A 25578-nucleotide genomic window follows, 5' to 3' on the forward strand; every position below is an offset into this window, starting at 1 on the left:
TTGTAGGCTTATTCTTTGTACAGCCAGTGCTAGGTTCCCTAGTAGATTAGCGGGTCAAAGTACTGCACTAGAACTAGAATCCCACAAATCACCAGGTGTACGTATATTTATTTGCTGCCAAGAAGAACAGTCCTACTGGTCACAAATCAGCATAGTTCATCTGTATGTGCTACTGTTTCAAATTTTTAAACAAGTAAACTGTAGTTCTTCAGCTGAACCATCAAGGGAACAATCCTGGGGGAGAGCAGCTGGCTGGCTGATCGTCTGAATGAGGGCCTTGATCTGATCTTTCAACTGTAGGTCATTCTGATGCTGCTGTAATGCTTGCAGTCCTGACTGACCTATGAAGTCAGTGGTAGTCTGGGCCAAAAGAAAGAAATATAATGTTGAGTTTATGGGGTATTTGGATTATTTGGGAAATGCAGTACTACCAGGGTTCACCAAATGCAAATTTCTACCTCTGGCCAGTGAAGGAACAGGAGATTCAGCAGTTCAAGAACTTGGCCTACCACTTGGGAATCAGGAAGGGCAAGCACACCAATGAGGGAAGGAAGCACAGCCTTCTGGTGCAAAGTCTGGCAGTAGGCAACACCCTTAGCAGCCACATTGCATAGCACTGTTAGCACCTGAAAATAAAGTTGGAGTTGGAGAGTGATTAGTAAATTACCCCTCTAGTTGATGTAGTAATATCTTCTGCATTCTTCGATGTCATTATCATACACTGCTTTTCTATATAACACTTGTATGGATTTACTGCCCATACTTTCTTGGTGTTCTAAGCATATGTGGGAAATGGTGGTGGCTGCCAGAACAGAATATTACTCACCCTGGTTTTTTTGAGGTGCTGATCAGGCAACCCAAACAGAAATCTGGCACCCCTCTGACCCATGATCTGAGTATGACTATGAACTCAGACCTCTTCGGTTTTCCCTCAATTTCATGTTAAACAACATAAAAGTTATTTAAAAGTTTAAGAGCTGGTGGAGTCTATGGTTGGTTGGTTTAATTTTTTGTTTTTTAGATGTAGAGATTGCTCAGTGGAGACTTTTTTTTTAAAAATGGTCTGGTCATCTGGGTAAAGGGTGGATGGACTTTGTGCTTGTGGTACCTACCTTGCTTTTTTAAAACTATAACCCCTATGCCCAATATCTGGAGCTAGATGGAAAAGACATTCATATAGAATTGAAGGATTCTGAACCCAAAAATTTGTTTTGAATACCAAAACTGAACTGATCTTGCTGTTTTTCCACACAAAAGTCCACCCATAATTGAGAAATGTAGCTAACAATGGACTAATTTTGTTTTTTCTTTTGTTAAATAGCTGTCAGTCAGAAATCCTTGCTGATGTAATACAAATCACCAAGAGGTTTGCCAGTAGATACACCAACTCTAGATATGAGAAGATCCCAACTCAAATTAAGTTTTAATTTAAATTAAATAATTCTTATGATTATAAAAATGTTTTTGAGCACTTCCTAACCCCAGAAAACATATGAAGTTAGAGCACTGCTTCCACTGTTCACACATAAGGCATCTGCAAAAGCTTCTCTTTCTTGCCTTGTCCTCATGCCTGCCTCTCAGCTAGAAGTTAAGATTCAGTGAAATGCCAGTTGCTCCTATTACATTTGTGTAAAATAAATACACCATCTCAGACTCTCAGGTTATTTTTAATGAGGGGAAATTCCATCCCTAACCCTGATCACCATTGTTACTCACCATCAAGCTCACCATCTGATGAGAATATAAGAGCTGCAGCAGAGATGGAAAGAGATCCGAGTTGAGCAGGGCAGAGCATGATATGGTGCTGTCAGCTTGAAAAAGCAATTTTAAAAAAATCAATGATCATCCCTTGTATTCTGTTTCACTGAGAACCAAAGAGGGAGCTGCCAAGAGGAGTCATGTACAAGAGAAAGTTACATCATATAAGCAGCAGTTGGCTGAACTAGGCTTGAATTTCTGAAACTGAGGGCCCGAATAGACAGGCCAAAATAAAGCTGCTTCGGGTCACTTTGAAAGTATGCTGTTTAAATGATGCATGCGTCTGAAGAGGCCGGAATCCATGCCAAAGCCACGCTCCAGTCCTAAGGACTGGTGCAACGTTCTGGCACAGCTTCTGGCCTCTTAAGATGCATGTGTCATTTAAACAGCATGCCTCCAAAGTGACCCAAAGCAGCTTCATTTTGGTCTGTCTGTTTGGGCCCTGACTCTAAAAAGGGAGGGAAAGAAAACACTAAGCCCACTATATGGCAAATGACCCAGGGTGTGTGTGTGTGTGTGGCAAGGATACTGGATCTTCAACAACCCACATTTTCTTCCTGTTAATAGTCTAATAAATTCCTTGTAACTAAGTTATGCCTATTTATCACAATAAAGATGATTGCTCTTTAGCTATTTGGAAGTGCATGATAGAGACAAAACAGGAATAAACAGCTGTAGCATTTGCTCCCTTATCCAGAGTGAGCCCCAAGAGGAAAGTTCAAGCAACATACCTGTGAGATTATTTATAAGCCATAGACACTCCTGAACAATGAACAGTTGTTCATGAAGGAAGAACTGTATAAAGACAGACAAAGCTCTCAGCAGGCGCTCTTCCTCTCCCAGTAGTTGACTGCTATCAACCTCATCTTCTGCTAAAAGGTTGGCAACACATCGAACCACAGGACAGATAAACTGAAAGCAACAGAGAGAAAATAATATTCAAAAGAGAATCAGAGGTATAGCCTGGCAACTCAAATGTATTTGATATTTACTTTACCACTTCCAGACCATCAGCAGAAGCTGTTGATATCATGGAGGCCAGTTCTAGCAACAGATGCATTAGTGATGGTATAATATTTTGGGAGATCAGCAGTGAGTTGTTCACTCGGCTGCAGAAAGAAGGAAAGCGATTACTCTATGTTAGCTCAGGTTCTATCTCGCTCTGCCTCATTAAAACATTGCCTCTAATGTTCACTTTTCAGAATATTGGACAGCTGCGTATGAGAGATGTAATAAATAAATAAATAAATCACATAATCTCCAGACTGTAGAGATTCCAAAGATCCAACCACAGTAGAGGGAGCCCACAGCTAAAGCACCAGGATAGATGGCCATCACACCCCTAAAAACCTCCAATGAAAAGGATTCCACCAAATGCAGCATGGTTCAGGGAACAGTAGCCATCTATAAAACCTATCTATCTTGTTCTATTATCTAATAGCAAAGAAAAAAGGGCAAAAAGTTCAGCATTTGATGAAATAAGATTTAATTACTATTTACATGTGATAGACATATTTTGGAGCCCCTACTTTACAAGTTAAAATCATTTTTTTAACATCCAACATCAAGGGAATGGATGCTCTGAAATACATCAATTGCATGTAAATAGTGGTTAAAATTTTATCCAGCACCAGATTTTGTCTTCTTTTTTAAAATAAAAATGCTACCTATATGTTGATATCTCCCCGATGCTGCTATAATCTAGAACAGGGGTCGGCAACCTACGGCCCACGGGCTGTATGCGGCCCGCCAAGCCGTTTGGACCGGCCCCTGCTCGGTCCTGCTGCCGAGTGCCACCGCCAGAAGCCCCGCGGGGCCTTTGGCCTCTTGCGGAAGTGCGTGGGGCCTTTGCCGGCGGGCGGGGGGGCAAGGGCCTCTCGCGCAGCCACGCGGGGAGGAAGAAGGAGGAAGGAAGGAAGGAGGAGGAGGAGGGAGGAAGGTGGGGGAAGAGGAGGAGGAGGAGGAAGAAGAAGAGGAGGAGCAGGAGGAGGATGGTGATGGTGATATTGATATGAGCCAGCTTCAGAGGCATGGCCAATGTAGGTTGCTGTGATTTTTACAAACTCATGCGCAGTGAAGAAAAACCACAGTCCCTTGACCAAGTACACACTTCTGAGAAGTACATTTGAACCCGAGGGCAAATCACTTCTTGTGAGACCACCTTGACATGTTAAATATGCATAGCCATGTGAACCCATGTTCAGTGTGAAACCCAGAGTTTGGTTATGCAATAAGCCTCTGAAATATGCAAGAGATTGCCATGTTAAGTAAAGCCATGTTCAATGTTGAAATGTACTGTTTGGAATGGTGGGGAGGGGTGGCCAGAAAGGGAAGTACATTTCTGCCATCTGTCTAGGAATAATGCCCAAATGTCCTCCATTTTGATCATGCCTAAGAAACATGCATTTATATTAACATTTTTAAAAAATCATCCAATTTTCCGCATGTCCTCCATTTTGAAAAATGTGTCCTACATTTGAAAATGTTGTCCTATATTATTTAATTATTTTTTGCTTCAAACCCCCCCCCCCCCGTTGTCTTGGAGACACCAACCCAGCCCCCGGCTCAAAAAGGTTGCCAACCCCTGATCTATAAGTTCATTGCCTTGCTTTACAATGGGAAAGGGTTAAACTAAGCCTTCCATTAGTTCCTTAAGTGTGAAACAATAGATGTGCCTTACATGTTGGAAGTTATGTCAAGGACAGGGCTGGCTATAAAGCTATAAATAGGAAAGTTAGCTGTAGACAAATAACCATTTTAGACATTTCATGCTCCACAAAAACACATTTACCTGCTAATAATGTAGTGAAGACCCCATGCAAATTCCACTGCCGCTCCTATTCCTTCCTCCAGATTGGAACAAACCAAGCGAAGCATGTCTTTTGGGATGGTGGAATCTAGGATCAAGCTGAGTACAGGTAAAACAAATCTGTTTAGTTACTGAGAAAATCAAGAAAATAAGACTCATCACACCTTGAAGCAAACATCTGGCTTGGGTGGAATATCAGAAAACAATAATTGTACTGGCCTCCTTCAGTGATAAGATCCTTGTCATATACAATTTCACAAGTATCTGACACAGAATCTTCTACTTTTGGTTTCGCTCTGCATTTCTTTTAGCTTAAGCCCAGGGCTCAAGTGATATACTTATACTGTGCCAACAATTCCACCACCAGGTTCCTGTCTCTCCTCATGGAGGTCCAAACATAACAAGCCAGTGGCCAAACTGTTTGTGGGATTCCACAAATTGTAGGCTGAAAAAGTAACTTTTCCAAGCTCTGTGACAATTTATCCACATCCCAGCATATCTTTTGCCACACCTTTTCTTGCTACCTTAAATGTCAAAAATAACAAAATGAAATTGAAAATGAGCAGTTGTTGTCTATTTGCATAATTAGAGAACTTGGACTGTTGGGAATAAAGTAAATAAAAAGTTCCTTACACCAGGCCAAACCGTTTGAATGTCTTGCTTTCATACTGTGACCGGCTGTCCAGGGTCTAAGGCAAAGAGACTCTGGATCCTTTCTAGCTGGCAGACCCAAGAACTGAATGCTGGGTGTTCTATATACCATGTTTATGACCCATGTTAAAAGATTACAAGTTTTATCTTACTAGAAAGTGTTTTGGAAATATCCCAGATAGCGGAAAGAAACAGTTATTTCTGAGGAAAAGGTGAGAAGCTGTCTTGCATCCAGAAAAGTTGCTAAGCAGCCTCTGCTTACAGCACAGGTTAAAGTTTTAGAAATTCAGAGATGTATTAGACTCACAATAGCATTCTCATTTATTACATTAATACTGCTGCAACTAGCCACTGTGGTATAGTAGTTTGAACACAGGACTATGACTCGAGACCAGGGTTCAAATCTCTGTTCAGCCATTAAAGCCCCTGGGTGACCTTGGACAAGTCACACTCTCTCATCCTCAGAGGAAGACAATGGCAAACCCCCTCTGAACAAATATTGCCAAGAAAATCCGATGATAGGTTCTCTTTAGGGTTGCCATAAACTGAAAAGAACTTGAAGGCATGTTACCCAAATGGCAAGGGTCCCAAGAGGGCCCCCACAATCAGTATACAACAAGATAATTAAATTAGCTCAAATGATAGCTGAGAGAGGGCTTCAGGTAACAAAACCTGGTGTCAGGCCTGTGTATAACAGTTCCAAAAAACTAAATCCCAGAATGCAAGGTCCAAATGTAGTTTTATTTAGCAAAATGGGAAATCAACTTTCACACAAAAACACATACATACACATACAAGAGCTAATGTATAAAAGGTGTTAGCAGATAGTAATTTTCAGGATTGCAAAAGGTGATACCATACCAGTTCCAGAACAAAAGGTTTCAACCAGGGATTCTGTGAAGTGAAATGGTTCAGCAGCTCTCTATAGCTCTAGCAATGCTGAGGAGTCAAGGGAGATATAACAGGGTGTCTGTCTGAACTCAACCGACGCCAAATTGGAACTGCCCAAGTAGGTACATACATAGGGCAAGATCTATCCCGTGACAATTTTAGGACCTGAATGGATTTTCCAGGTAGGACAATGAGCAAGGAGGCTGAGAATCAGCTGACCATCCACACAGACGTCCTTAGACAAAGGCATATTTCTTCTGAAGGGAGATGCTCTTGAGCTTCTGTTTACTTGCCAACATAGATATCACAAGCACAATTGTTCCCATCATTGAGGGGCTTATGCAGATTTGTGAGGAGTCCTGGTGGCGCAATGGTTAAATGCCTATACTGCAGCCACTCACAAACCATAAGGTTGAGAGTACAATACCAGCAAAAGGGCTCAAGCTCGACTCAGGCTTGCATCCTTCCGACGCTAAAACGAGTACCCAGTTGTTGAGGGCAATTAGCTTAAGTGCACTGATAAGCGGTATAGAAATGTATTTGCTATTGCTATTTTGATCATTTGCAGATTCCTCTGGGTTATGGGCTCCCTTGCAAACAGCACATTTAAGCCTAAACCTCTTCACATCCCAGTAATCCTGTTCAACTTTGCCAGGATGCAGTGGAGGAATTAAAATCTTTTCCAGCCCAACGATCTTCAGAAGGATCACTGTAATGGGAGAAGGGTTAAGGTCCACCCCCACCCAGGTGATGCTGAACAATGTTGCTGGAACCTGGGCCAAGTTAAAACTTTCTCCCACCCCAGCAATCACTGGGAGAAAGTAGAAGCTTTAACCATACTCTAATTCCATTCTTCCTCTTGGAAAAGTATGTGTACAAGGATGACTTTCTTGTACATTCTCTTCTTCAGTGCTCTTGATTCTGTCTGGAAGGCTGTCAGGAGAACAGCTCTACAGGGAAACAGCATATGTAAGAATGACTCTTCTCATGTGTGGTATGTAGTACAACAAAGGGGTGGAAATTAGTATCTTCAGCTAGCCATACAGACATCCTTAGAAGGCTACATTTAGGCCACAGTATCAAGATCCAATCTATATGAAGACTCTGGTTGTGGTCATCCAAAGATTTGAGTGAGGTGCCAAGAATATCCTAATGATGCACTGCTCTCTTTCTTTCTGTCATCTGAAGCTGTGCAAGTAATGAATTGCTAACTCTGTGATAAATGGGCTAATTAACTGAATCTGAATCTTGGTAAATTAGAGGCATTCTGGGTAGGTGATTCTGAAATCTGAAAAATCAGTGCTTAACTAATTTTGGACAGGACTGCTCTCTGCTTTGGAGTCTCCTTGTACACAGTACTGATTTATACAACCACAATCTTAGACTAGTGCCCTCCTTTGTATAAATACCTGCTTCTGGGATGCAAAAGCAGACAAGAGTTGTGTAGTTCATACACATACATAGATCTACATATGAAAGATGATTTCACTTACGGTATAATCTCAGTGGGTGCTTCCCTTAATTGCAAGAGCTGTGACAGAACGTAGCCAACACCTTCTTGCATGGCCACATGAGGAGACTGAAAATAGAGTACAATACTTAGTATTCAACAGTTCAGAATTAAAACAGCTTGTAAAATTTACTTGTCTGGCCTACAACTTCCAAATTCCTTAACCAGTATAACTAGTGATGACATTAGCTGGGGGACTCCAGGAGTCAAAGGCTCCCACACAGGAAAGGTGCAAGTTAGGGAAAGCAGTGGACATAAATCAACAAAATCAACACAAACTGAGCTAGCAAAGTCAGTGTATAGAGAACTGTTTGCAATGCTGTTTGAACAGTTACCAAGGTCACCAACATTTCCAACAAAATGATGAAGGAGAAATGTGTTACACATCTTGTGAATAAACATATCAAGTCAAGGAAGATCTCCTAAATCCTAGTATATTCCTCCAAAAATCTCTCAGATAGTTAGCATTTTAAGCAACAAGCTCAGTGACTCTAAGAAAGAGTAATATCCACAATTAAGTGTACTCTTCGATTAGACAAGACTGGTATTCAGGATGCCTGACAAAGACTATTTATCACTCACCTGGATACAAGATGCCAGTACTGGGATAATGCCCTGGGGTAGAAGTTGCTGCTTCACAGCCTTCATTTCAACAACCAAATTCCCCAGCGTATACAAACATAGTTCCTAAAATACATTGGGGAAAATATGTTCCACCATCACTGTTCTGCAACTGCAATGTTTTTATTATTTTATTTTGCATAATATTAGAAATATCTGTTTGCAATTCTAGAAGTGAGAATTATCCTCACTGGAGCAGAAAACAAAAAAGATGATTTCAGGAAACAAAAATGTAGCTGCTCAACAAAGACGACTATGGAGCTGTACAGACTGGCTAAAAGGACCGAAGTCGGGGTGGAGTGGGGGCATTGTGACTGCATGCTGCACGCCCTGACTTCAACCCCAAAGTGGCATCGTGCCACCCACCCACCAACCAGACGATGGGCGGCATCACAACATTTCTCCAGCATAGCATTTAGACACACTGTGTCGAAGAAATGGAGAAGAACCGCATGGCGGTGGCAAGGGCGCCCCTTTTCCAGGCCAAAAAGAAGCGGCATTTTGAACACCTGATCGGAGCCACAGCATGCAGCTGCTGTGGCCCTAATCCAGAGCTCAAAGGAGGAATGGCTTTGGGGTAGTGTTTCTTCCTATGTGCGCATGAATTAAACAAATGAAAGGATATGAATATGATCAACAATTCATGCTAAGCATTCATATATGTTTTCATTAAGCAATGCTGAAACGTCAGTCAGAATCCATATACACTGGTGCCTCGGGTTACGAAATTAATTCGTTCCGCCATTCCTTTTCGTAACCCGAAAATTTCATAACCCGAAAAGGCTTTCCGTTAGCACTGGAAAGCCTATAGCTGCACTTTGCAGCATTTGAATTTCGCGCCGAAATGAATTTCGTAACCCGAAAAATATTTCGTAACCCGAAACAGTTTTTGCCAATCCAACTTTTTCGTATCCCGGAAATTTCGTAACCCGATCATTTCGTATCCCGAGGCACCAGTGTAATTCTTAGCTGCCACCCCACAGTAAAAGACCTTCTTTGCCATCTAAGTTCACAATATCGTCTGCCATTACAGACAGACATCCCCCCTCACCCCTTTCTGTAGCCCCTGCAGGATATGTTTCCAGCCCAGATGTGAAGGCAGCAGCAATTTCTTCCATATCTTTCTTTCTCACTTTCTGAGATCAAATGGCTTGTTCTATGACACATTGGCTTCCAAATGAAAAAGAACCCGCTTATCAGTTAGAGGCCTCCAAACTCAAACCTACAGACCCTGAATTATAGTAAGGTTGACAGCTATGTGCTATATTTCACCTTAGGCTACTTTTAAAAGACTCACTAGAGCATGTTGAAGAGACCATATTTTCAAACTTTCTTGCTCTGAATCAAATATGGACAATGGGATATGTTTCCGCCATTTCTGGCTTAACAGAAGAACAACCAATCAAGTACAGGCTTGGATCTTACCATGAGGGGTATGCTGTGCCCAGAGAGGTAGGTCAGGAGATAGGAGGTTGCTGGCAAGCATGCCTCAGCCACATCAGGGTCACTGGAGTGCGAGAGTTCATGTAGACAGTGAGCTGCATCCATCTGCAGATCTGTCAGACTGCTGGTGAAGAGGCCAATCAGCACACGCATACTGCCTTCCATCCTACCAAATTAAAACAAGCTATTGATGCAATTTCTTTCTGCTTTCACACTTTGCTGCATCACTGAAGGAAAACAAATGTGGCATTCAAACTATTCTAATATCCAGGTTACTGAGAATCTGCTTGATCCAGGAGATCAGTCTATTCCAGCTGAATGGAATTTATTGACCTTGAACCAAAAAATGTTGACTTATTCCAGTATATTATTCCAAAGTGAAAATCGTTTGAAGCTTCTTGAACACAGGTTAAAGCGAAGCACACATTCTCTTTTCCACCTGTTTCTCTTAAGATTTAGGTTATTGATTCAGAACTTAATTTTGATGTTTAAAAAACTGAGGAGAAAATATATACACTGTCCTCTGCCCTGGACAGTAATGAAAACATAAATCTAATATCTGTCAGATTTTTTTCCCCTTTGGAGAGATATTCATATTTCAATATTTCAATAAGCTACTCTTCTCAGGAAGGAAAGAAGGTATAACAGGACTGAAGCTTGATGTTCTGGTGGCGATCTCAGAAGCTGTTGAATTTGTTCACTGTTGAATTTGTTCACTCTAACAACTGACCTTAAATCCTGTATACACAAAATGTTTTATTTAAACTGTGAGTATCCCTTATGCATGTGAGAATTTTTGTTGGTTCTGGATACTGCAGTAGGCAGCAACCACCTCTAAGTGTTCAGACTTCAAGAAATATATTAATTGTAAAAAATACCAGTAAAATATTTTGTACCAAAGCTGTTATCATTGTCTTACTGACCTGTACTAAAACCAAAATGAAACAACTTTAGTCACAACTGAGCACAAACAAGGTTAAAAGTGTGCAGGCTTGGAAGCAAAACCTCCTTGCAATTATGAATATCAGAAGTTAACTGGAGTCGCCAGCCACAGATGCTGGCGAAACGTCAGGAAGAAACTCTTATAGAACATGCCCACATAGCCCGAAAAACCCACAAAAAACTATTAATGCCGGCCATGAAAGCCTTCGCCTTCACAGTTAACTGGATTTTTTTCTTCTTCTAACCATTTGTTGCATTTCACTCCTGCCTCTTTGTTATTTTTCTGTCTTCCCTTCTGTTAGGACAAACTGTTCTGCTTCATGTTTTTTTGTGGGTTTTTTTGGGCTATATGACCATGTTCTAGAAAATTTTCTTCCTGACGTTTCGCCAGCATCTGTGGCTGGCATCTTCAGAGAATGTTCTGCTTCACTTTGCAACACTATAAAGTTCACTTCAAAGGAGACAAGCCCAGACTGGGCTGCCTTATCCTTATCATTGTCAGAATCCTCTTCATTCAGTGATTCAGTGAGGATTCTGCCATGAGGATTGTATAAGTTAGTGAGATAAGTAGGGATAGCTTTTAGACACATAATCGTATGCTTTGGGGATTATGCAATGGGATATTAGTTGACTATTCATATGCTTTAATGGATTATCATGAATGGGTGGTATGCTGGGGTGGACAAGGTTTGGAGGGAGGTTGCAGAAGGGAAGTCCAGTGGGTTAAACTCTCACATATATATATAGTTATATAGATACATAGGTAGATAGATATATAGATAGATAGACATGATGGATCTTATGTCAACAACACCTGTATCTAACACTCTCAGGGAAAGGCATTCTGGGAAAGAGTTGCTGCCACCATAGGCTATGCTCAGGATGATCACGTATCTGGAACTTTCAGCTGAGAGCAGCAATCAATTTGTGCCAGTCAGGCAGTTTTATGACGGGGTGATGTTTAACAGATACCCTCTATTCCGGTATCCATAGATCTCTCAAGGCAGAAGAGACTATGAACCAAATGGAGCTTTCATTAGGACTGCTTTGATGTAGAATCCCCTCCTCTGTGGCGAAGGGGGGTGAGTTGGGGGGAACGATCTGGGTTGACCAGGAAAAAAGAGTGGGGGCTGGGGTTTTAAAGTGGGGTTTCTCTTTGGAGTTCTTCAGATTCAGCAAAAACGTGATCCAATGTATTTCTACCTTCTCTACAATAAATTTTTGTTTTACAATAGCTGTTGTGGATGATTGGCTCAGAATACCCAAGTCTCATAATCATGACATGTAAATATGCATACTGAAGGTTAAGGCAAAGGTGGGTCAGCCTATACTACAAGAAAAAATGGGTAATTTTGGAAGCAACAGATAGAAACCATAGATTATTACACATAAGAATGAATGGGAAAATTCTCTAAAGTAAGCAAGACATCTATTTGCAGACAACTGTCACAAACCTGGCTACCCAATCAATGTGGATCTATCCCTACTTATGTGGAATTACTCCTGCACTAAGCAAAAGGGTACTACACTTAAATTGTTTTAATAAAGGCTAGCATGTTCCCTGGAAAGGCATCACTAAGGGAATGCAAATTAGGTAACCTGATGAATTTCTGCTGAGTTTCTCTATGCTGCAATCCTTGTCGAAGACGGCGAAGTGATCTTGCCCGGGCTTCTGTTCCTCTCTGGATGTTTCTCAGCAGCTCTGAAACCTGGCCATGAACAATAATGAATAAATGACAAGTCTTGAATCGAAAACAAAAATATAGAAATGATTATTTTCTCTGGAATGCAGGGCTGAAACTATCTTGACATTTCAGGAAGTGATCTGAAAGTACTGTATATAATTGTCAGAACCAGTGTATTAAGTTAAGTTATAACTGATTAACAATATATATCAGAACCAGTAATAGAGGTTCTGCCTTAAAGGCGTTAAGGGGGGGATGGGAAGTAGAGTTGAAAAATGTTAGGTTAGCTGTAGCTTAGACTGGAGGGAGAGCATAGAGGGGGGTTAGTGGAATGTTAATGGAATGTTAGTGATAAGGACTTGAGGGCTGTCTTGCATTAACTGGCCTGGGAGAGAAGTGGTAACTATGGTGATGTGTGTGTGTATGTGCTATTTGGGCTGAGTAAGGAGGGGTTGAATTAGGGAGGGGCAATGGGCTTTAAAGTGCGGGAAATTTTCTTTATGCTTTAGATTTTGCAAGAACACGTCAATGGATAGTTTCTGCCTTAGTTCTTCAATAAACTTCTTTCCTTTTGAATGAGTTTTCTTTGTGGAACCCAGGTCTGACATTCACAGCTCTCACAGTTTGCAAAATCTCACCAAAGACCAATGGAGCTCCAGGGACAGGAGGAACCCCTGGAAGACACGCCGGTGGAAGACCCCGACCAGACCCAGTTACCTGCTATAGAAGAGCAGCTGGGGGCAAAACCCAAGAAAGGGAAATTGCTGGGGACCACCGTGGGAGAACTCTGGTTCCCACCGCCTGAGAGGGAGAGGGACTGCCACAGAGCTGGCCAACTGACTGCCTGGGATCAAGCAGTAGGAGAATCATTGGATGTGCGGCCACAAGCAGATGATGTTCTGGAGAACCTGCACAGAATAAAGGAGGACATCCGAGAACTTAAGATCATGATGGCATGGGTGGTGTCCAAACTGAGGGACCCCGAGGATGAAGCCACAGCAAAAGGGCTGGGAACTGAGGCCGCAGCATCAGCCCACATTCCACCAGACCCAGAGGAGGAATCCAAAGGAGGAGGTCGGGAGACAGCTGCAGCGGCCCCAGGTCACATCCCACCCATGCCAGCCAGGCCTGCAGAACCGGTGAGAGATCGGAGGGAAGGGTGGGCAGAAGCCAAAGTCTTAAGGGAGCTGCTGGCCAGCAATCTAGAAGCCAAGTTCAATGGCGATCCGGAGCAGCTGCCCTTTTTCTTGGTCCAGGTTGCGGGACATATGCGAAGCCGGGGAGCTTACTTCCCCAATGAGGCAGAGAAGGTGTGGTGTGTGGCCGGGCGACTGGAGGGGCAAGCAGCTCAATGGTTGGTGCAACTTTATGACAGTGGAGCACCGGAACTACAGGACTTGGCAGCGTTCATGACCGCCCTCCGAGCCCGATTCGAAGACCCCTTCAGAGTAGACCGGGCCAAGACCAAATTCATGACCCTCCAGCAAGGCAGTCAGTCCGTGATGGAATATGTGATGGAATTCAGAAGCGTGGCAGATCGTATACCTGACTATCCAGAGGCCATGAAGGCCAGACAGTTCCAAGACGGTTTGAATCTAGAGTTGTTGGAGTGGATCCTGAATCGAGCCAATCCAGGAAGCCTGAGAGAGTGGGTCCAATGGGCTGGAGAAGCTGAAGTAACCAAAGAGCGGGTGAGGATGGCGAAACAACGCGCAGCCTACCAACAAGGCATGACCAGCAATAAGACGTCAAGCTCCAGCGCCACCTCCAAACCCGCTGCAGAGTCCGAGAAACAACGCAGGATGCAGCTGGGACTCTGCCTAAGCTGTGGGAAGAAGGGACACTTGATCGCAGGTTGTCCAGAGCGTTCCAGTCCAAAGGGATCCCCCAAAGCAGAGCCAGGCTTCTCCAGTGACAGGGGTGGAGGAAAAGCCGGGCAGGCCACCCAGCCGGCTCCAACCACCCCTCAATGAAGAGACTACAGCCCGGATAGCAACCCAGGAGTGGAAGGACTGAAAGTGCTTGCTGAAACCAGTGGGGCCACTGACTAAGTGAAACAAGGAAGAACCTACACCATTGCCTTTATTGATTGATGGAGAACAGCATTACGAGATTATAAAATTTCTGGACTCTAAAGTTAACCAGGGACAATTGGAATATTTGGTTCAATGGAAACATTTCCCTATTGACATGGCAGAATGGGTGAAAGCTGTTCATTTTAAAGCTGACAAATTGGTGCAAGAATTTCATATGGCTTATCCTAACAAGCCTAAGGGAGGGACATAGGCTTTGGGAGGTGTTAGAATCCTGGTTGTATTCCATCAGATATATTCTTTGGGGTTTAGTTGTGGGGATGATGGGGGGTTGGGATATGCTTTGGGCTAGGGCAAGCTTAGATAGCGCTTGGTAGAGTTAGGCAGTGCCAGGTGGTGGTTATCAATTGGCCTTGAGACTCTTGTTCTCAGAGGCTTGGTATGCAGTGAGAGCTTGGTGGGATGATCAGCAGAGGGGGGGAGAGATGGGGACTGGAGGACTGTGAGAGAGAGGTGGAGATTGTCTGTTCGCGGGCTTTTGGCAGGGGGGTGGAGCAGGCGAGCTGGGGTTTAGGTATTGCTTTTGCTGGGTGTGGTCAGTCTCAGCTAAGAAGCTGAATGATGTGGAATTGCTGATTCTGGAGCTATCAATAGTGCTGTTGATTCTTAATCAAGCTGACTGGTTGATTGCCTTGGGTTCTGATCCCGCATTCTGACAGAAGGGCAGACTGTCAGAACCAGTGTATTAGGTTCAGTTATAATTGATTAACAATATATATATCAGAACCAGTAATAGAGGTTCTGTCTTAAAGGCGTTAAGGGGTGGGGGGTGGGAAGTAGAATTGAAAATGTTAGGTTAGCTGTAGCTTACGCTGGAGGGATAGCATAGAGGGGGGGTTAGTGGAATGTTAATGGCATGTTAGTGATAAAGACTTAAGGACTGTCTTGTATTCAAGGTTAACTGGGAGAGAAGTGTTAACTATGGTGATGTGTGTGTGTATGTGCGATTTGGGCTGAGTAAGGAGGGGTTGGATTAGGGAGGGGCAATGGGCTTTAAAGTGCGGGAAATTTTCTTTATGCTTTAGATTTTGCAAAAACGTGCCAAAGGATTGTTTATGCCTTAGTTCTTCAATAAACTTCTTTCCTTTTGAATGAGTTTTCTTTGTGGAACCCAGGTCTGACATTCACAGATCTCACAATAATTCATCTTTGAAGTTAAGCCCATCTACATCTGACATTACTTGGTTGGGAGGTTCCTTGTGAATTGATTTTATTTATTTGGAAGCACTTTACCTTGAAAGACTGCTCTTACTATGAAACAGACATGGTTCCCTACCCTCATCTCTTAGACTGAGGGTCCTTGACACTTGTCAGTTAAATTTGGATTCTGTCTGGGGTCACCTTTATCAACTTCTGGTCACCTTAGTGGCCAAGTCATGATGATGGTTAAACCAGGCAGAGCAAGTTAACATCAATATTCCGTTTAAGCATTCCCCTTAGAAATACAGATATGGAAATGTCTGGGTTCTTAACTTCATTGTTACCTTACATTGTGTGTAAGGAATCATGCATATAATTGCATTTAAGGATATGACTATTAGGATGTTACACTTTCATAGAAACGTTTATGAGGATTGAACCTTGCTCTCTCTTGGAAGATGTTTATTCACAAGTCTTCTTCTCTTCTTACATACAATTGTGGAAGCATTTCTTGTATTTATTTACATTTCAGAGCATCTAGCTTCTAGCATTTAACCCGCACTGTAGCCAGTAGCTAGTAATCCTGACTGATACAGACATACTCTCTCCCTGATCTAATTGCCTACATTAGTTCTTATGCCATTTAACTTACATTCCACAGGCTAAACTGTACTAGGGTAAATTCTGTCCTTTAAAGTTATATGAGCAGGCTGAGAAGCTGGCAACTGCAACAACTACACATATCACTGAAACAAAGCCTTGGAGTATAGAAAGGTCTTTGTTGGGTGCCAAAAGATATAGATCCACTCTCTGCCAGACCAGAGTTGGCTCATATCCAGGTAAGCCTCCTTGGGAAGGTTGTTCTAGAGAAATTGCTAGTGGCCATTCACTTAAATCTGCAAAGGCAGGACTACCCACAGGAGGGAAACATACTTAACATACAGCCAAGTTCATCTGTAAGAAAGCTTGCCTTCAGATACCTGTCCCAAACCACATTGGGCTTTAGAAGGAAACAGCAAGAACAAGCTTGGAGATAGTCTGGTACAAAGCTGATAAAAAGAAAACCATTGTAGTTCCCTAAACAAAAACAGATGTACGATAAGACAATATAGGATGAATAGTAGAGTAGAGAGTAGGAAGGAAGAGCCCAGGAATTATATAGTCTCTGTTTGACATTCCATGTTATGACATTCTATTCTGAAGTCGAAGGCTTTCATGGTCGGCATCCATAGTCTTTTGTGGGTTTTTCGGGCTATGTGGCCATGTTCCAGAAGAGTTTCTTCCATTCTGTTTGAGCCTTGGACACAGTGGTGCAGACATTTTGAATTACTGTAAGGATGTAGCTGATGAAATCTTCAAGGAGGAAACAAAGATTATAATTCCCAGGGTCTTCAATCCTACTCTCTACTGTACTATTCATCTTATCATCATTCCTTATCTACTTTATGGAATGTTTATTATTCAGGCACTTGGCATTTTTCCATCAGTGGGGGATTTTCTCTCTGAGAATCAAAATTTGATGTGAAAGCCTCAGAACCTCCCTGTGATATTTGAAAAAAACTTGGCATGTTAGCTGGGAACCTTTCTCAATGGATCCTATGGGGCATTAGTTATATGTACACTACATCTATGTTATATTATATCATGGTTTATGCCACTTGTTCCTGTCATATATAATGGATGAATATGGTTATAAATTCTTTGATATGATTTCACTGTGATCTTGTTATAATCTAATGTAACATTATACTAACATGTTTTATGCTATATTGTACATCTGTTTTTGTTGCTGGCATAGAGTTGATCTATTTTAAAACTGGTATGATATGCTCCCATCTATTGATCCCAGTTACTAACCTGGTAGCTTCATTTTGGACTAACCACAGGCCTTCAAAGGCATTTGCACAAACATTTTTTGCAGTTTATTCTGAAATTTACCATGACATGAATAACTAGGGATAGATCCTGTCAGGAAGACACTACAGCTGGTGTATATTGGGAGATTATTGCCACATATTGATATCCAGTGACCAATCTGGATTTAGCAGCATCCCCATACTTTAAATCTGATCCATTAGGCAGGGGTTCTTAACTGTGGATCAGAGCATCCACAGATGGGCTGCAGGGTCAAAGGGCCTGTGAAAAATGTGCAAAAAATTACATGGTACTTCAAGATACCAGGTGCATAAAAACAGATGCTTTAAAAACATGCATTTAAAATAAAGGCTTTTTAAAAAAATAAAAATGGTAAATACTAATTTTCTCTTAAATGAAATGTAGAGTAATATTAATTAAAATATAAGAATATTGGTCCTAACACTAATTAATTGGTGGGCATGTAAAACTAGGCAAGGAACTATTTTAAAAGATGTTCATTATTTATTATACATAGCCTCATATATTTCAAGCTTATGCAATCCTCCCTCCTCTCATCTTCATTTTATTTTTATTGGATTTTTAAAAGTATGATTGCAAAGAAAAAGGAGGAAAAAATTAACAAGGGAAGAAAAGGTATGTAGATATACACATGGGCTAGACCATATGTATTAGTATAAGCAGACCATCTTTCCAAAAATACATATTCAGAAATAGTTAAAACAGTAATATCTCCTGATAATTGAATGATAAAATTGTGGATGTTTTTTTCCAACTGAAGAGTGTTAAGTCTTGTAACAAAAGTATGCAGGATCCCACCATGTTGGTCATCAGTTAGACTCCAACCACTGACAGATAATTTTAATTTACACAGTTGTGGGAGTGGGAATGAGAGTGGGATCAAATTTAATAGGATCTAGAAAGATGCAAACAGACCCAGAAAGATTCATGATGTGCATCTTTCTAGATCGTATTACATCGCATCCCATTCCCCCATCTGCATAAATATGATCTGTATCCTGAGGTCTGGATATCACTCTGTGCTGCATCTGAAGAAGTGAGTGTATATCCATGAAAGCGCCTGCTAAAATAAAAACCAGTTAGTCTTAAATTCTTTCTCCCCCACCATTTCCTCTCTTTTGTGCTGCAAGAGTCTAACATGGCTACTTCTGTAAAAGAATATAGGGGTGTGTGTGTGTGTACAAACACAAAAGATTTTTGAAATAAAGTACCGATACACTGTAATACATCCAAGCCAAAAGGGGTGACCACTGAATATGCCCACATCACATGATGAGGTAATATTGCAGTTCATCTATCAGTTACCCACAGGTGTTCTATGGCAGTAGGTACAATTGTATCCCTACCTCTTCTTCAGTGAAAGGAGCTGCTGTCTCAACATCTGTTCCAACTTGCCCTTCATCACTCAAGGTATCATCACGTAAAAGACGCTTACTGATCAACTGCTGCAACCTTCGTGCACTTCTCAGGGCTGTAATGAAAGAGCATTCTGTTATTGGGATACCCTTGCCCACAGCGAGAGCAGAGAAGTGAGAAACTGTATTTTATACAAATGTGGGACTGCTGCACAGAGGAAAATATGCACAAATCTGTCAGAACCTGTAAAGTCACAGTCTTTTTGGAAGTCCAGGGTATCAACAGAACTCTTCTCCAATATAACATTTCAACGGACTTTCTTCATACAGTATTAGCTTTCTTCACTCTCCAGCTTTCACAACCATACATAGAAACGGGAAATACAATGGCATGGACAATCCTGACTTTAATATTTAAAGACATATCTTTACACTTCACCATAAAGAAATGCCAAGGTATAACTAATTAGCTGCAATTAATTAGCAAGAGATGTGTTTGGATTTGTTTGCACCAGAACTTGTGTGCATATAATATCTTCCTAATTTATAAAACCTATCAGAGATTTATGCCATAAATAATAAATTAAAATACATGTTTCATAACATTTCTTTATGGAAATAAATATTGTAAGCACTTTAGAGGTCACCATCCCACTCCATTAAAAAAAAAGTCCATGACATCTCCTAGGTCAGACACCTTAATTGTCGAACCCTTCACTTAATGCCAAAGTTACAGAGTCTCCTTCACATGCTTAAAATTACATAGCTTTTCAGAACAATCAAATACAATTAACAACAACTGCGACAAAAACTCTTTGTTTTACATGGGTTAACAACTTTCCAATTTCATTCAAACTCAAAACTGCTAGGAAGTAGCAGCTGTTAAGGTTATTTCTTTAACAGAGATGCTTATTATTATTGTTATTAGCCTTTATTTATAAAGCGCTGTAAATTTACACAGCGCTGTACATACAATCTTTTTAATTAGACGGTTCCTTTACTACTGCCCATATCTAATGGCATCTCAGAATGATACTGTATTCTTTGCTGTGGTTAGTTTCAACCATCACTGTTGTGGAGCTAAATAATTTTCAAGGGTACAACCAAGTCTCTAACTTATTTGTTGACTAAAACATGGAATCCAGATAATTTGATCTTGTATACAAATGAAGCTACCATTCAGTGTTACATATACACAATACCATCCAAACCAAATGAGATTTGGAAGGGATAGTTTCAATTGCAAAGACTCCAAATGTGTAAATCAGTGTCTGAGGGAAAAAAGTGTCCAAAAACCATCTACAAAATTACCATCTAGTCCTGATTAGTTTCTCCACAGTCAATCAGAATCCAGGTATTTGTTTTTGAAGAGAATCATCTTTCAGGATGTCCAGAGCCAATGAACATACTTCAAGACACCAACAGACACAGGAAAAAATAAAAATAACCTCCAGTACATTGCTTGGCTGTGGCAACCTAAATGACAGGGGAAAAAGTAGCTGCCACCACTAGCAGGCTTTCTATGAGATTAAACTGGCTGTGCATGTTGGAACTGCAAGTTGTATGTGTGTCTCTGAGACCTCTAAATTATTCATCAATTACTATTTCTTTAAACTGAAGCCCTGGCTGCTATTGAACTGAACATGAGCTGTTTCTTTTTTTTACAGTAGTATTCTACAGACACAAGTGATAGCTTTTTTGGGGGGAGAGGTTCAATTCCATGGAAAGTTTCCTCCTCCACACCTATTTTTTAATTCTGTTTTTCACTAATCTTGAAATTACTCTGTTTGCCTTTTTGAGTATAATGGGTTCCCAGTAAAGCAGAAAAATGTGGGGTCAAAGGAATACTTTATGCTATGCTTGTCTGGATCTTTGCCAGACCCCACTCTCTGGTTGGTATTTCTGATCTTTAAGTAACATGTCCAAGTTTGTATTTTCTGTGTAAATGCATTGTTGGTGGAAGTTGGAGCAGGAGAGGGTAACTGTAAGCAATACTATTGCAATTGTATTTGGGTCAGACGTCCACCTCTTGTTTTTCCTCAGTCCAGATTTACCTAAACTTCTTTTCTCAGGACTGACAGAAGAGTTTCTCAGAAGGAAACCTCACACAAACCTGATTCATGTTCTCTCCTCCAGGTCCGCAGTTCCTCAACATTGCAGCCATACTTTCGGTAACAATTTCTCCTCCAGCTCCTTATCCCAGGTGAGGTGACAGCTCTTCCTGCTTCAGAATCTGGGAGTTTTCCAAGAGAATGCATAACTAATACTCCAAGGCCTATGTTGCCTTGATCTGGTTTACATAGCAACAGCAAAATTTAGTGGGATCTTCCAAAGTGGGGCACTTCTGTGGGCAGCCAGCCAGCCACAATTGTCATCTCCAACAGGTGTATTGGTACTAACACATTTTAATGTAATACAGCTCCTAGCATCTGTTAATTTCTTGGTCCATCAAATTCAGCAAGAGGAGAGGACACCATCAGTGGTCAATGTCAGTAGCTCCTGGGGAGAGAAAAAATTGGGGTAACTGTAAAAAGATGTACCACTAGTACCTTATCACTAGGCAGATGTGTAGGGCCTTATAGCCTGGGACCACCCTCAACAGCAAAGTACATTTATGGTGATGATGTTGTGCGTTGAAGTTGTCTCTGACTTATGGTGACCCTAGGCGAACCTATCATGGGGTTTGCTTGGCAAGTTTCTTCAGAGGGGGTTTGCTGAGAGTGTGTGGCTGAGAGAGTGTGACTTGCCCAAGATCACCATTCCATGGTGATGACCTATGTCTTCTAAAAAGAAAAACCTTTCAGGGACCCACCACCTTTCTCCTCCTTTTTATCTTCCCTCACTCCAGTGCTTGCCACCCATTTCATGAGGCAGCAGCAGAACCTTTTCTTCCATTGCTTTTCTTTACATTTTCAGAAAAGACTGGGCAGGTGGCAAAGGAAGCTGCCACTGCACCCAGAGTTTTAATTTCTCCAAGGAGCCTCCAGAGGAGGGGTGAAGAATATGTATCCTTTGAGATACTGCCGGCCTTCGGTCCCAGCCAGCAGTGTCAATGGTGAGGGATAATACAGTGGACCCTTGGCATCTGCTGGAATTTGGTTCCAAGACCTGCTTTCAGTAACAAAATCTGTCTATGCTCGTCCCATTAAACAAAACGGCATAGTAAAATGGAGTTCCTTATATAAAACGGAAAAATCAAGGTTTGCTTTTTGAAAATTATATAATATTTTGAGGCTGTGGATGTTTGAATCTGTGGATTAAAAACCTGTGGATATGAAGCAGCAAGTACAGTTCTATACTGTTTATCAGTGCACTTAAGCACTACCTAAAGCGGTTTGCAATGTGTAAGCTAACTGCTGGCCCCTCCTTACTTATCAGACCTTCTTTCTCCTCACCTTCCCACCAGGGCCCTCCATTCTGGTAGTCAAGGGTTCTTGTCTCAGCCCAGGATTTCCTCTGCCCCAGATTCGCCCCTTTTCACTTGCTGCCCCCCACTCCTGGAACCTTCTTCCCCCACAAGCAAGAGCCATCACTTCTTTAACCAGCTTCAAAACGGAGTTGAAAACCATCCTGTTCAGAGAAGCCTTCCCAGCCATTGCATAATTGTCACTTACTTTTTGATGTTCTTTTGGTGCCTGTTTATCAAACCATTTAGTTTTATTGTTGTACTGATGTATTGGTGTTTTGTGTTTTTAACTTGTATTTGTGTGCACTCATTGCACTTTTGTAAGCCGCCCTGATCTTTCTGGAAGGGCGGGATAAAAATAAAGATTTTATTATTTATTATTATTATTTTTCCTGTATTGCTATGTACTGTATATGCATTATCCTACTTGAGAGTATGTATTTTCCCTGGAAAATGATTAACCATCCATTAAGAACCCAAGCCCTCCCTCCAGTCCATCTGCCTTGGTCCAGGCCTTGGAGGTAGAGAGGAACTGCTGGACCTCTTACCCTTTCCCTCCACCACTCCCTTCTCCTTCTGTGTCATGTCTTTTTAGATTGTAAGCCCGAGGGCAGGGATCCATCTAACTAAAAAGATTGCATGTAAAGCACTGTGTAAATTTACAGCGCTTCATAAATAAAGGTTAAATAATAATAATAATAATAATAATAATAATAACAACAACAAGCTGGGCATTCATTTCAGTGACCTCAGAAGGATGCCCAGCTTGTTATTATTATTATTATTAACCTTTATTTATGAAGCGCTGTAAATTTACACAGTGCTGTACATGCAATCTTTTTAGTTAGATGGATCCCTGCCCTCGGGCTTACAATCTAAGTCAACCCTGAGCCCCTGGCTAGTTGAACTCACAACTTTGTCGTTTGTGAGTGAGTGGCTGCATGACAGGCATTTAACCACCACCAGTTTAGCAACATCCAGAAGATCACATGTTTGCCATCTTTGCTCTAAACCGCTTTCTCCATGATGGGGGCCCAGAGGAGGAGAAATCCAGACAGCAGGCAGAGCTGCTTCCAAGCTCTATCTACACTGCAGAAATAATGCAGTTTGACACTGCTTTAAAGACACTTAGCCTTCTCTGTCAGAGAGCTCTGGTGCCACAACAAACTACCAATCCCAGAATTCCACAGGACTGAGCCATAGCAGTTGAAGTGGCATCAAACTCAATTCTTATGGCTACAAATTCTTATGGTATCCGCACCGCAGAAATAATCAGGTTTGACACCACTTTAAGCACCATAACTGAATGCTATGGAATCCTGGGATTTGTATTTGTTGTGGCACCAGAGCTCTCTAATAGAGAAGGCTCAATGTTTCACAAAATTCCCAGAATTCCATAGCACTGAGCCATGGCAATTAAAGTGATGTCAAAACTGGATTATTTCTGTAGAGCAGATGCATGTTAAAACAGGTGGATAAGGCATAAGGAGATTTTGTGCCACTGAAACACGCATTAGCCTTATCACTGCTGCTTTAACTCTGTTGCCTTTCCCACATCTCCCACAGGCAGCCATTTTCAGAGTCTGGGACCCTCAGCCTGGCACTTGGGATGCCTGGGTTGGGGGGAAGCCCCCTTTCCCCTTCCTGATCCTTTCTGCTCTTTTGCCAGCCAGAGGGGAGCTAAACCCTCCTAGTCTGCCTCCCTGAAAGACAAACCTACCAGAGCCGACGGGGACTCTATCATTTCCTAAGTCTATGGTTGACTTCGTAGAAGAGAACCCGGAAGTTGGAGGAAAAACGTGGAGGCCTCTTCCGCTGCGCAGGCGCACTGGGCGCCGTGGGCGGGCAAAGATTCCTTCCCAGAGTGAAGGAGGGGGCAGCGAGCTATCTCTTTCCCCTCCTTCCCTCTGATTGGAAGTCTCTGACGTTTTAGGTATCCTAGCAACTGAGCAGCGTTTCCCGGGCCTCTGAGGCTGACAGTCCTGATCCCGCCTTTACTGTCTGCGCATGCGCGTTAGGCTCCCCGCCTTCATTGTTTCCCTGACGGTTTATGGCGGCCCCAGGAAAGCCATATTAGGGCGGTGGGCCCCAAACTGTACCTTTTAAGAGAGTTTTGGACTCCAGCTCCCAGTATTCCAGGCTTTTGGCCCACATGGCTGAGGCTTCTGGGAGATGAAGTCCAAAATCTCTTAAAGAGCACAGTTTGGGGTACTATAATACTATATATCAGTGGTCCCCAACTGTGTCCTTTTAAGGGATTTTGGACTCCAGCTCCCAGAATCCCAGGCTATTGGCCCACATGGCTGAGGCTTCTGGGAAATGAAGTCCAAAATCTCTTAAAGGGCCCAGTTTGGGACCCACTGTCATAGGGCTTCTCAGACTTTTTAACCTCTCCGACCCTATTCACATACATCCCCTTGATGTACTACAGTAGTCCCTCCACATTCGCTGGATTAAGGGTGAATGTGGAAAAAACACAAATAAAAAAACATTGACCTGAGAGGAGACCTCTAGGAATCTCCATATATAACAACAACAACAACAATAATAATAATAATAATAGTGCCACTATATTCTGCTTTGGTCAAGCCCCACCTGGAATATTGTGTCCAGTTCTGGGCACCACAATTCAAAAAGGGCATTGAGAAACGAGCGTGTCCAAAGGAGGGCGACCAAAATGGCGAAGGGTTTGGAAACCATGTCCTATGAGGAAAGACTCAGGGAGCTGGGGATGTTTAGCCTGGAGAAGAGACGGTTAAGGGGGTGATATGATAGCCCTGATAGTATTTGAAGGGGTGTCACATTGTTGTGGATGGAGCAAGCTTGTTTTCTGCTGCTCCAGAGAACAGGACCTGGGACAAATCAAGCCTGAATTCTCCCCAGAAGCCAAGATGACTAAACTGAGACTGTCGTACTTTGGACATATCATGAGAAGACGTGACTAATTAGAAAAGACAATAATGATTGGCAAGGTGGAAGGCAGTAGGAAAAGAGGAAGGCCACATTTCAGATGGATAGACTCAGTGAAGGAAGCCACACTGCAGAGTTTGTGAGACCTGAGCTCAGCGGCTGATGTCAGGGTGTTTGTGTATTTTCTTTGTGCACATGTTTGCTGAATGTAATTATTTGTTGCACGTGCTTCTCTGCCAGTGACAAAAAGTGATGTTACAACCGGCTAAGGTCAGCAGTGATGGCTGCAGTCCCTTTCAGCAAGAAAACCAGAAGATGGGCAGAGGAGAAGGAGTACCGTAGTTTTGCAGATGCATTGACAGCCATGACATCACTGTGGATGTAGAAAAACAAGAGTGTATGTTTGTGGTGTGGTGAGGCACACATAAACAAAAAATCAACTGTAACTGAGTTAAACTTAAATTTCTT

At 42.1% G+C, this 25578-nt stretch overlaps 1 protein-coding gene across 2 annotated transcripts; it reads right to left on the reverse strand.

Annotated features, from left to right (window-relative positions):
• Window positions 1–88: 88 nt before the first annotated feature.
• On the reverse strand, window positions 89–24080 carry TMCO6 (transmembrane and coiled-coil domains 6). Of its 2 annotated transcripts, none has more exons than XM_042466254.1 (13): window positions 23921–24080; window positions 20908–21293; window positions 18786–18910; window positions 12225–12334; window positions 9666–9849; window positions 8202–8306; window positions 7603–7688; window positions 4550–4666; window positions 2756–2867; window positions 2490–2670; window positions 1717–1811; window positions 459–626; window positions 89–360 (listed from the first exon to the last, which is right to left on the reverse strand). In XM_042466254.1, the coding sequence occupies exons 2-13, from the start codon at window positions 21050–21052 to the stop codon at window positions 178–180; spliced, it is 1611 nt and encodes a 536-aa protein (XP_042322188.1). In that variant the 5' UTR covers window positions 21053–21293; window positions 23921–24080; the 3' UTR covers window positions 89–177. The 2 variants fall into 2 exon arrangements, with proteins under 2 accessions (XP_042322188.1, XP_042322189.1); XM_042466255.1 differs by lacking the exon at window positions 23921–24080 and adding an exon at window positions 22409–22427.
• Between the last annotated feature and the right edge of the window lie 1498 nt (window positions 24081–25578).

The sequence above is a fragment of the Sceloporus undulatus genome, chromosome 4 (genome assembly GCF_019175285.1).
Source record: "Sceloporus undulatus isolate JIND9_A2432 ecotype Alabama chromosome 4, SceUnd_v1.1, whole genome shotgun sequence".
Lineage (NCBI taxonomy): Eukaryota > Metazoa > Chordata > Lepidosauria > Squamata > Phrynosomatidae > Sceloporus > Sceloporus undulatus.